General features: G+C 42.8%; 1 protein-coding gene across 1 annotated transcript in view; it reads left to right on the top strand.

Annotated features, from left to right (window-relative positions):
• utp4 (UTP4 small subunit processome component) overlaps nt 1–13,274 on the top strand; it is an 88,968-nt gene that overhangs the window by 25,898 nt on the left and 49,796 nt on the right. Inside the window, exons 6-9 of the mRNA XM_072280066.1 lie at nt 2,161–2,332; nt 2,407–2,498; nt 3,158–3,254; nt 12,366–12,430. Coding sequence (XP_072136167.1) covers nt 2,161–2,332; nt 2,407–2,498; nt 3,158–3,254; nt 12,366–12,430 — 426 coding nt within the window. The remainder of the gene's footprint in view (nt 1–2,160; nt 2,333–2,406; nt 2,499–3,157; nt 3,255–12,365; nt 12,431–13,274) is intronic.

Genomic DNA, 13,274 nt, shown 5'->3' on the forward strand with positions numbered 1-13,274 from the left:
CTTTGCCACAAAGCCATCAATTCCATTATCTAAATCATTGACAAGCAATATGAAAAGTAGCAGTCCCAATGCTGACCCTTGAGGAACGCCACTAGTCACTGGCAGCTAAGCAGAAAAGGCCCCTTTTATTCCCACATGCTGCCTTCTGCTTGTCAGCCATTCCTCTATCCATGCCAGTATCTTTCCTGTAATGCCATAGGATTTTATCTTGTTAAGCAGCCTCATGTGTGGCATCTTATCAAATACCTTCTGAAAATCCATGTAAATGTCATCCACTGTTTCTCCCTTGTCTATCCTGCTTGTTACTTCCTTGAAGAATTCTAACTGATTTGTCAGGCAAGTCTTCTCTTTACAGAAACCATGCCGACTGACTGAATTTATCATTCGTCTCCAAGTACCTGGAAACCTCATCCTCAATAATAGACTCCCATACTTTTCCAACCACTGAGGTTAGGCTAACTGGCCTGTAATTTCCTTTCTTTTCCCTCCTTCCCTTCTTAAAGAGTGGAGTGACATTTGCAATTTTCCAGTCCTCCAGGACCATGCCAGAATCAAGTGATTCTTGAAAGATCACAACTAATGCATCCGTTAACTCTTCAGCAACCTCTCTCAAAATTCTGGGATGTAGTCCATCTGGTCCAGGTGATTTATCCTCCTTAAGACCTTTGAGTTTGCCTAGCACTTCTTCCTTTGTAATAGCAATGGCACTCACTCCTGCTCCCTGACACTCATGGTCCTCTGGCACACTGTTAGTGTCTTCCACAGTGAAGACAGATGCATAGTACCCTTTAAGTTCATCTGCCATTTCTTTGTCCCCCATTACTATCTGATCAGTATTCTTTTCCAGTGGTCCCTATATCAACTCTCATCTCCCTTTTACTCTTTATATAACTGGAAAAAAACTTCTAGTATCCTGCTTTATATTATTGGGTAGTTTGCCCTCGTATTTCATCTTTTCCCTTTTTATAGCTTTTTTTAGTTGCCTTTTGTTAGATTTTTAAAGTTTCATGATCATACAACTTCCCTTTCCTTGGCTTTAATGCATTCCTGCCCCAGAAAAGGTCCCATTTATCCAGAAATCTGAATCTGTCCCCGGTCCAATTCGTAGCCACACATTTATCTGCCACCTCCTTCTATTCTTCTACTCACTGTTGCATGGCACAGGCAGCAATCCGGAGATTACTACCCTTGAGGTCCTGTTTCTCAGCTTCCTTCTTAATTCCTCGTATTCTGTTTTCAGGACCTCCTCCCTTTTCTGGATATTGTGGGTGTGTTCAGAAACATCGTGGGCCCTAGCACCTGGGAGGCAAACTACCATATGTGTTTCCTTTTTGCATCCACAGAATCGCGCATCTGTCTCTCCCCCCTCCCCCCCCCCAACTATAGAGTTCCCAATCACTGCTGCCATCCTCATCAGTTCCCTACCTTTCTGAGCCACAGGGCCAGACTCTGCCAGAGGCATGGCCGCTGTTGCTTCCCAGGTAGGTTGTTCTCCCTCTTCTCCCCCCCCCCCCATACTCAAAATGGTTTACTTATTGTTAAAGGGGGCGCCATAGGGGTGCTCTGCTCTATTTGCTGTTCTCCCTTCTCTTTCCTGACAGTTACCTGTTTGTCTGTCTACTGTAGCCTTGGGGTGACTATCTCCCTATAGCTCCTGTCTATCACTGCTTCACTTTCCCTAACAACTTGATGGTCATCGAGCTGCATCTCCAGTTCTTTAACACGGTCTCTAATGAGCTGCAGCTCGATGCACCTGGTGCAGATGCGACCATCAGGGAGACTGGTAGTCTCCCGGAAAGCCCACGTCTGACTCCCAGAACAGAACACTAACCCTGCAGACATGCCCCCCACCTTTCTTTCAAAAGTTAAAAGCCCCCTTGCCCCCTTCCCATTCCCAGTCCACAACAGAGACCCGTATCAGAATCAGGTTTATCATCACTCACATATGTCATGAATTTTTTTTTTGTGACTGCAGTACAGTGCAATTCATAAAGTTAGTGCAGTGCAGACGTCTCAGACACCCTGGCTGTATATATGTGCCTTAGACTTTTGTACTGTTCTTTACATGCTCCACCTTGCTACTTAATTTGCACACAGTCAGGATCGTAGTCCACGCTCTCACTTGGGGCTCTATTGTGTTTGGAACCTTGCTCCCTGTAGGCTGAGGACAGCATTGCTGTGGGGACGGCTGAGGGAACTGTCGTCCAATTCCAGAGGCTTGATGTAAGATCAGAAGTTGCTGGTTCTCAGTGGGTTCGTACAAAGACATTTAAGCATCACACACACGATGTGAGGGCTGTTGTTCACGCCATGTCTGCCCTTGTCTCTGGAGGTAAGTTGATAAGACCTTAGTGTGGCTGGTTAACAATGAAGCTTTTCTTTAACTGCTCTCTTTCCCTGGATTAGGTGTGGATTCCCAGCTTGTCATTCGCCCTCTGATGGATCAAGTGGAAACCAAGTCTTATGAAACTGCTCTTCGCAAGGTTCTCTTTCCACATGTAAGCGTTAATTGTCTGCAAGTGGTTTTTGCATGGTCATTGAGAAGCTTTAGAAAGGAGTTAGATTGAAGATGCTGTGTAATGTGCCTTGCATACAGTGTAACAGTGCACGATAGTACTTTGAATCCCTTGTTACAGGATGGGTGTTGTGTTCCTAGAAATCTGTCCATGTATCAACTTTGTCTTCAATTATGTCTTCACATAATTTCCATGTACATCAAAAAATGTAAGTTGAAAAAGGAAGTTGCTTATTTACTTCTAATTAAATTCCATGAGGGCAAATTTTATTTGTTATCTCAAACCTTTGGGCAGTGATTTGTGAAATCATAAGTATGAATTTAGGAATGGCCGTGACGTGGTCAACCTAGTTTGGTTTTGGTGGAGAAATTATGTTGCCTTGGATTGAAGCATCATGTGTCAGGGATCAGCTAACACTAAAACCTAAGAAGACTTGGGTCCTTGAGGTTAAGAAGAAATCTTGAAAGAGAAACAAAGAATCATCCTGGAGCTGGTATATTGTTGACACTAAGTTGAAGAGGTTAAAAGATGAGCAAATTGTCCATGTCAAGAGGCTTTCCACCATTGGGGATGGTACAAAATGATCATGTGAGGGAGACAAGAATGTTGAATGGCTCTAAAAATCCATCCTTTCTCCACAGCGAAACTTGGTGTGCTGTAGCCGAAAGGAAAATCTGCTCTTGTTTCAGTTCCCAGTGCGGCTTGAGTTATGGAGACTGGGCAGCTCGCATGTTAGAGGTGAGAACGAACAGCATGGTGTGGATAGCAGGCCTGTGTACAGAGAACAATTTAATTTGCTGTCCGTATAATTAATTAAGAACAAACATCTGAGGCATTATATAAAAAACGTGTGGGGTAAAGCCAATAGTCCACCTATGTACTGAGGTGTAGGGCGGTCCAGAAATCCAGGAAACCCAGAATCACATAGTATGCCATTGTTTACATCCCTTGAGTCAATGGCTAAAATGTAATCCTGGGACATTTTAATATATGACCAATTCCATATATCTGATGTTTCCCCTAATCACTTAAGTACATAAGGAATAGGAGCAGGAGTAAGCCACCTAGCCCGTTGAGTCTGCTCTGCCATTCAATAAGATAATGGCTGATCTGGCCATGGAATCATTAACACCTGCCTGACTTTTCCCCATAACCCTCAATTCCCCTACTATGCAAAAATCTATCCAACCTTGTCTTAAGTATATTTACTGAGGTAGCCTTAATTGGGCAGAGAATTCCACAGATTCATCAACCTCTGGGAAAAGCAGTTCCTTCTCATCTCAGTCCTAAATCTACTCCTCTGAATCTTGAGACTATGTCCCCCTAGTTCTAGTCTCACCTACTAGTGGAAACAACTTTCCTGCCTTTCTATCTTATCTATCTCTTTCATAATTTTACATGTTTCTGTAAGTTCTCCTCTCATTCTTCTGAATTCCAGCAAGTACAGCCCCAGACGACTCCATCTCTCCTCTTAGTCTAACTCTCTCATCTCTGGAATCAACCTGGTAAACCTCCTCTGTACCACCTCCAAAGCCGGTATATCCTTTGTCAGGTAAGGAGACCAGACCTGCACACACTACTCCAGGTGTGGCCTCACCAGTACCCTGTACATTTGTAGCATAACCCCTGTGCTCTTAAATTCAATCCCTCTAGCAGCAAAGGCCAACATTCCATTTGCCTTCTTGACAGCCTGCTGCACCTACAAAGCAACCTTCAGTGATTCATGCACAAGCACTCCCAAGTTCCTCTGCACAGCAGCAAGCTGCAAACTTTCACCATTTCAATAAGAATGTGCTCTTTCATTTTTCCTTCCAAAGTGGATGGACTCACATTTACCAGCATTGGACTCCATCTGTCAGACGCTTACCCATTTACATAATCTATGTATATCTCTCTGCAGACTCCCTGTAAATTGCTTTTCCACTCAATTTAGCACCGTCAGCAAACTTAGATACACTGCACTCTGTCCCCTCTTCCAGATCATTGATGTATTTTGTGAACAGTAGTGGACCCAGCACAGGCTCCTGTGGCACACTGCTCACCACTGATTGCCAACCAGAGTAACACCCATGTATCTCAACTCTCTGCTTTCTATTAGTTAACCAATCCTCTATCCATACTAATATATCTCCCCCAACTCTATGCATCCTTATCTTATGGATAAGTCTTTAATGTGACACCTTATCAAACACCTTCTGGAAATCCAAGTAAATAATATGCATCTGTTCCCCGCTATTCACTGCGCTCATTATTTCCGCAAAGAACTCCAGTAAGTTTGTCAAACAGGACCTGCCTTTGCTGAATCCATGCTGCGTCTGCCTGATGGATCCATTTCTTTCCAGATGCCTTGCAATTTCTTCTTTAATGACAGCTTCAAGTTTTCCCAACTACAGATGTTAAACTAACTGACCTACAGTTACCTGCCTTTTGCCTACATCTTTTTTTGAACAAATGCATGACATTCACCATCTTCTAATCCACCGGAACCTGCCCAGAGTCCAGAGAATTTTGGTAGATCATCGCCAAAGTCTCTACTATAAGTTCTGCCATTTCTTTCAGTGCCCTGGGATGCATTCCATCATGACCAGGGGATTTGTCTATCTTCAGGCCCACAGGTTTGAACAGCACTGCCTCTTTAGTGATAGCTATTGTATCGAGGTGGTCACCTCCCGTCGCTTCCATAACATCTCTCTTTGGCATGTTAGACGTGTCCTTCACCATGAACACTGACACAAAATAGTCATTCATTAGTTATCACTCATTAATTAGTTTCAGTTAACACAATTTGACAATTTGATTTTAAAATTGGAGTTGATTCATCATCAGTTAGTACAGAAGTGAGTTCCAGACCTGTAGGCTTTCCTTGTAGAAGTATTTTCTGAAACATTGAAAATTACTTCAGTTCACAAAAGTACTCCATCTGTGGCTCTCAGAAATTAAAGATAAGGGGTTGAAAGGAGTCAAAAGTAAAAGAGAAATGAGAAAACATTAAAAAGGGAACTGAAGGGTAGGTTTTTCTTGCCTGGGTGGTGGGTATATGGATTTATTTGCCAGAGGAAGTGTTAGAAGTGGGTACAGTTGCATCGAAAAGACATTTGGACAGGTACATGGATAGTAAAGATGGAGGAATATGGGATTAACTCAGGAAGGCACTTTGGTCAGCATGGGCAAGTTGGGCCCATGGGCCTTTTTCTGTGCTGACTGTTAAATTAGAATCAGGTTTAATATCACTGGCAGATGTTGTGCAATTTGTTAACTTAGCAGCAGTAATACAGTGCAGTTTAAGACCATAAGACATAGCAGCAGAATTATGTCATTTGGCCCTTTGAGTCTAGTTTGCCATTCAATCATGGCTGATACTTTTTCCCACCCTCAGCCGCACACCCCAGCCTTCTCCCCGTAACCTTTGGTGCCGAGGCCAATCAAGAACCTATCAATCTCTGCCTTAAATACACCCAATGACCTGGTATCCACAGCTGCCTGTGGTAACCATTTCACCCTCCCCTCTGGCTAAAGAAATACCTCTGCATTAAATGGATGCCTCTCTATATCGATGCTGTGGCCTCTTGTCCTAGACTCTTCCACCATGGAAAACATGCTTTCAACATCTACTCTGGCTAGGCCTTTCAACATTCGAAAGGTTTCAGTGAGATTCTCCCCCACCCCCACACCCTTCTAGATTCCAGTGAGTACATGCCCAGAGCAATAAAACATTCCTCATATGATAAACTTTTCATTCTCAGAATCATCCTTGTGAACCTTCTCTGATCCCTCTCCAATGCCAGTACATATTTTCTGAGATGAGGAGCCCAAAATTCCACAGATTCACCACTCTCTGGCTAAAGAAATAACTCTTCATCTCTGTCCTAAAAGGATGTCCCCTCTAGTCTAAGGATGTGTTGTCTAGTCTTAGACACTCTTACCACAGAAAAAAATCCTCTCCACATCCACTGTATTAAAGCCTTTCACCATTAGAGAAGTTTCAATTAGGTCATCCATAATTCTTCTGAATTTTAGAAAATACAAGCCCAGAACCATCAAGCTCTCATCATATGACAAGCCATTTTCATGTACCTCTCATTTCCTCTACCAAGGTGCAAGACCATTCACTTCCCAACACTGTATTCCATCCACCACTTTTTTGTCCATTCTTCTAACTTCTGTTCTCCTGTTCCCTGTTTTGCCCATTTTTCTAATCTGTCTAAGTCCTTCTGTAGCCACTTTACTTCCTCAAAACTACCTGCCCCCTACCTATCTTCATATCGTCTGCAAACCTTGCAACAAAGCAATCAATTCAATCATCCGTATCATTGACATATAATGTAAACAAAATCAGTTGAAACACAGACCCCTGTAGAACACCAGTATACAATCAGAAAAGGCTCCATTTATTCCCTCTCTTTGCCTCCTGCCAATCAGTGACTGCTTTATCGATGTTAGACTCTTTCCTGTAGTATCATGGGTTTGCCTCTTGTTAAGCAGCCTCATATCAAAGGCCTTCTGAAAATCCAAGTGCGCAACATCAGCCGATTCTCCTTTGTCTATCCTGCTTGTTACTGCAAAGAATTCTAAAAGATTTGTAAGGCAAGATTTTCCCTTGAGGAAACCATGCTGACTACAGCATATGTGCCTCCAAGTATCTTGAGACCTCATCCTTAATTATGGAATCCAACATCATTCCAACATCTGAGGTCAGATAACTGGCCTCTAGCTTCCTTTCTTCTGTCTCTCTGCCTTCTTGAAGAGTGGAGTGACATTTGGAATTTTCAAGTCTTCAGGAACCATTCCAGAATCTAGTGATTCTTGAAAGGTCATTACACACAAGTTTTAGTCACCTCTTTAAGAACCCTGGGATGTACACCATCTGGTCCAGGTGAATTATCTACCTTCAGACCTTTCAGTTTCCCAAGTACCTGCTCCCTAGTAGTGGTAACTTCATACACTTCATGACCGCTGACACCTGGGCCTTCCACCATACTGCTAGTATCTTTCACAGTGAAGACTGATGCAAAATACGTATTCAGTTCGTCTGCCATCCTGTCTTACTACATTGTTTTCCAGCAGTCAGATATCTACTGTCGCCTCTCCATTACATGTTATGTATCTGAAGAAATTTATGCTATCTGCTTTAATATTTTTGGCTAGCTACTTTTGTATTGCATCTTTACCTTAATGACCTTTTTTTCTAGTTGTCTGCTGTTGGTTTTTAAGTTTCCCAATCCTCTACCTTACCACTTATTTTTGATCTATTATATGCCCTCTCTTTTGCTTTTATATCGGCTTTGATTTCTCTTGTTAGCCATGGTTGTATCATCATCCTCTTTTGGGATGCATATATCCTGTGCCTTCAGAACTGTTTCCAGAAATTTTTGCTGTTGCTGCTCTGCCTTTGTCCCTACCAGTGTTCTTTTCCAATCAATACTGGCCAATTTTCCTGCAGATTTTCTCATCCTCTCACATGCCTCTGTAATACCCTTTACTCTGCTGTAATACTGATACATCTGACTTCAGCTTCTTCTCAAATTTCAGGGTGAGTTCGAGCATATTATGATCACTTGTCCCTAAGGATTCTTTTATCTTAAGGTCTTGAATCAATTCTCGTTCATTGCACAACACCCAATCCAGAATAGCTGATCCTCAACCATGAGGTGTTCTTAAAAAAAATCTTGTAGGCATTCTGGGAAATCCCCCTCTTGGAATCTAGCTCTAACCTGATTTTCCCAATCTACCTGCATTTTGAAATCTTCCATGAATATTGTAACATTGCCTGCTTGGCATGCATTTTCATCTCCCATTGTAATCTGTAAACTGCATTCTTACTACTGTTTAGGATCCTGTATACAACTCCCATCAGGGTCTTTTTACTCTTGCAGTTCATTAGCTCTATCCACAATGATTCAACACCTTCCGACCCTATGTCACACCTTTCTAATGATTTGATGTTTTTTTTTAATCAGCAGAGTAATGCTGCCTCCTTTGCCTTCTTGCCTATCTTTTCAATAGAATGTCTATACCTGGACATTAAGCTCCCAGCTGTAATCTTTCAGCCATGATTCAGTGATGCCTACAACATCATACTTGCCAATCTGCAACTGTGCTATAAAGTCATCTACCTAATTCCGAATGCTACACACATTCGGATAAGACCATTTATGGTCTTGTAAGACAAAGGAGCAGTATTAGGCCATTCAGCCCATTGAGTCTATTTCGCCATTCCATCATGGCTGATCCTGGATCCCACTCAACCCCATACACCTTCCTTCTTTTGATGCCCTGAGCGATCAGGAAAGGATCAACATCTGCCTTAAATATACCCACAGACCTGACCTCCACAGCAGTCTGTGGCAGAACATTCCACAGATTCACTACTCTCTGACTAAAATAATCCCTCCTTTCCTCTGTTCTAAAAGGTCGCCCCTCAATTTTGAGGCTGTGCCCTCTAGTTCTGGATACCCCCACCATAGAAAATATCCTCTCCACGTCAACCCAATCTTGTCCTTTCAACATGCGGTAGGTTTCAATGAGATCCTCATGCATTCTTCTATATTCCAGTGAGTACAGGCCCAAAGCTGCTAAACGCTTCTTGGATATTAACCCCTCCATTCCCAGAATCATCCTTGTAAACCTCCTTTAGACTCTCTTCAATGACAACACATTCATTCTGAGATTTGGGGTTCAAAACTGTTGACAGTACTCCACGTGCAGCCTGACTAGTGTCTTATAAAGGCTCAGCATTATCTCCTTTTAACAATATGAAAAAGTAGCGGTCCCAATACAGTCCCCTGACGAATACCACTAGTCACTGGCAGCCAACCAGAAAATGTTACTTTTATTCCCTCTCGCTGCCTCCTGCCTTCAATCATTCCTCTATCCGTGCCAGTGTCTGTCGTGTAGAGCCATATGATTTTATCTTGTTAAGCAGCCTCATTTGTGGCACCTTATCAAATGCCTTCTGAAAATCCAAGTAAGTGACATCTACTGCCTCTCCTTTGTCCACTCTGCTAGTTGTCAGGAAAGATTTCCCCTTACAGAAACCATGCTGACTTTGACTTATTTTATCTTTAGTCTCCAAGTACCCTGAAAACTCATCCTTGATAGTAGACTCCAACACTGTCCCAACCACTAAGGTTAGGCTAACTGACCTTTAATATCTTTTGTTTTGATATTTGCAATTTTCCATTCTATCAGGAACATGCCAGAATCAAGTGATTCTTGAAAGATCATGACTGTTACCTCTTCAGCAACCCCTCTCAGGACTCTGGGATGTAGTCCATCTGGTCCAGGTGACTTATCCACCTTAAGACCTCTGAATTTACCTAGCACTTTTTCCTTTGGCGCTTACTCCGGCTCCCTGACACTCGGGTCCTACTGAAAGGACTTGGCCTGAAACGTTGACTTTATTCTTTTCCATCGATGCTGCCTGGCCTGATGAGTTCCTCCAGCATATTGTGCATGTTGTTTGGGCCATGATCTCTGGCTTTTCACCCTCGCACTTAAGAATGCTGAGGACTCCATTCACAATGTCCCAGCCCCGGCACCTGGGAGGCAACGTACCATCCGGGAGTATCTCTCTTCCCCTACAGAACCTCCTGTCTGCTCCTCTAAATAATGAATTCCTTATTGCCACAACATGCCTTTACTCCCTTCATCCCCTCTGCATTGCAGAGCTGGACTCGGTGCCTGAGACACAATCACTGTGACTTTCCTCTGTTAGAAGCTGTAGCTGGATGCATTTCTCGCAGTTGTAGTCACCTCCATTCCTTCCCACATCCTGCAAGAGGAACATTGAACTGTCCTGCCTGGCATATAAAGAAGGGAAGGAGAAAAGAAACTTGCTTTTGAGCTTTTCTGATTTTGTTTTCCCTGACTGAAGCTTCTCTTCGATAAAGCCTCAAAAGAGCTAAACCTCAAGATGACCACTCCTACTCCGTCTACTCAGATAATGGACGCTGTGCTTGTCCCTGTCTTCCTTTATTTACTCTTGCTAATCAATCCCAACATGGATGCTAGTTAAACCTCTATTTTGCTGAAGCAACCCGTTGCTCCCTTTTCTACTCGGGCAGTGGACCTGAGTGAAATCCCCTCTTTGGATAACCCCTCCCCTGTCTTGGATTCTATGGAGGCTAGTACCCAAGGTGAACCTGACTGATTTTGCAACTTTGGGTGGCTTCTTTCAATCCTATGCAGACCCTTCCCCCATACCAGACAGTGATGCAGCTTGTCAGAATGCCCTCGGTACATCTGTTGAAATTTTTGAGTGTTTCAGGTGACAAACCAAAACTCCTCGAAGTTCCAAAGGAATATAGTCTTACCTCCTTTTATACTTCATAGCTGCATCGATATTTTAGGACCAGGTCAGATCTTCAGAGATCTTGACACCCAGGAATTTGAAATTGCTCACTCTCTCCACTTCTGATTCCTCTATGAAAATCAGTTCATATTCCATTGTTCTCCCCTTCCTGCTCAACAATCAGCTGTTTGGCCTTGCTGACATTGACTGCAAGGTTATTGTTGCAACGCCACTTAACTAGCTGGTGTATCTCGGTCCTGTATGCCCTCTCATCTCCATCTGAGCTTCTACCAACAATGGTTGTATCGTCAGCAAATTTGTAGATGTTATTTGAGCTATGCCTAGCCACATGGTCATGGGTATAGCGAGAGTAGGGCAGTAGGTTTAGCACACACCCCTGTGGTGTGCCAGTGCTGATTATCAGCAAGGAGATGATATTATTACCCTTCCGTACCAATTGTGATCTTCCAGTTAGGAAGTCAGGTATCCAATTGCAGAGGGAGGTATAGAGGCCTAGGTTCTGTAGGATTATGTTTAAAACAAAAAAAGGAGCCAGATATAAACCTGATCAGAAAAGTCAGTCGACCCATTCAGTGTTGGGGAGAATGAGAGCGGGAGGAGTTTGTTGTTCATACTGTCCCATTTTTTTTTAAAATCTGACTTTTGGTTTGAGCCCAGCATGTGTACAGTTTACCTGTGCAGTTTCAGGCAGCCTATGGATGTGTTTCCTGACCCTAATCGTATTTCCTGCTTCTGTCATAGAAGGTGGCAGTTTAGCCCATTGAATTCATGCTGCTCTCTGCTAAAACTGTGCTCCACTTTCACGCATCCCATAATCCCCTCCTCCTGCAATGTAGAACCCCGAAATCTAGATCATTAATAATAGACTAAAGTAAGCATTGACTCCCTAAATAAATCTCTGTGGAAAGTCACTGGTCATTTTCTCCACTGGATGAACAATCTTTGAATTTACAAATACATAAAATTGTACAGTGATTGTAGATGGTGCAAGAGTGTGGCTTTCACTCCGAGTGTGACATGACCTGATTGTTGGGGGTTGGGTCAGTTGAGTTGAGCTTGGCCATGGTTGGGCCAGACTCATCTTTATATTTTATCCCTGAGTACAACTTTTTCCCACTATGCAGTGCTGCGTGCTCAAGCTTATCCCGTTTTTCCTTCATCAGGTAATGTGGAAACTACAAAGTAAAGAGCTATCGAAGTTAGTAGGTGTGAGACTATAGATGCTGGAATCTGGAGGAGTTCAGCAGGCTGAGCAACACCTATAGGAGAAAAGGAATTGTTACATTTCAGGTTGGCACTTCATTATCTGCTGCAGATGCACAATTTTCACCTGAAATATCAACAATCCCTCTCCTCCCACAGATCCTGCTTGACCTGCTCAGTTCTTACCGTCGACTGGTTGTTGTCTGTTGGTATGTCTTCCAATGAACAGTATCTTCATCACAGTCCTACCTCAACTCTTCATATCCATTTTCAACCTAAGATGCTCCAGGACAGGTTAATGAGCAGACTGTTAACTCTCTTGTATTCTATCTTAGGCGTTCCTGGGGATGTTCTGCCAATCAGCAAGAAGCCAGAGAAATTGTTGGAGTTAAAATCCAAGGTGTGTGGGTGATCTTTTGGGTCTGAAAGTAATGGTAGATATTTTACAAATTGTTTATCTAATGTAGTGACCATTTAAGTTGAAGAGATTCCAGCTTGGCTATCCAGATGAGTTCGCTAATAAGTGGGGATATAATTTTAAGATTGGAGTAATGTATAAGGGAGAAGTCAGTTGTTTTTTCTTACAGAGTGGTAGGTGTGCGGTAGAGGCAGATGCATTGGAGACATTTAAGAAACCTTGGAGGCCAAGTCATTGGGTATATTTAAAGTGGAAGTTGATAGGTTCTTGATTAATAAAGGTGTCAATGGTTACGGGGAGAATGTAGGAGAATAGGTTTGAGAGGCATAATAAATCAACCATGATGGAATAACAGATCAGACCTGATGGGCTGAATTGCCTAATTTTGCTCCTATGCCATATGGTCTAAACACTTAAATAGGCATGTGGATGATAGAACAATGGAGGACTATGTAGCAAGAAGGATTGTGAAGTTGTTATAACTAGAGAGAGGGTTCTTGGGAAACTGAAAGGTCTGAGGTAGATAAGTTATCTGGACCCTAGGGTTCTGAAAGAGGTGGCGAAGAGATAGTGGAGGCATTAGTAATGACCTTTCAAGAATCACCAGATTCTGGAATGGTTCTTGAAGAATAGAAAATTGCAAAAGTCACTCCACTCTTCAAGAAGTGACAGAGGCAGAAGAAAAGAAATTATAGGCCGGTTAGTCAGACCTCAGTGGTTGGGAAGATGTTAGTCGATATTAAGGATGAGGTCTCAGGGTACTTGGAGGCACATGATAAAATAGGCTGTAGTCAGCATGGTTTTCTTAAGGGAAAATCTTACTTGA

This window comes from Mobula birostris, chromosome 15 (genome assembly GCF_030028105.1).
Source record: "Mobula birostris isolate sMobBir1 chromosome 15, sMobBir1.hap1, whole genome shotgun sequence".
NCBI lineage: Eukaryota > Metazoa > Chordata > Chondrichthyes > Myliobatiformes > Myliobatidae > Mobula > Mobula birostris.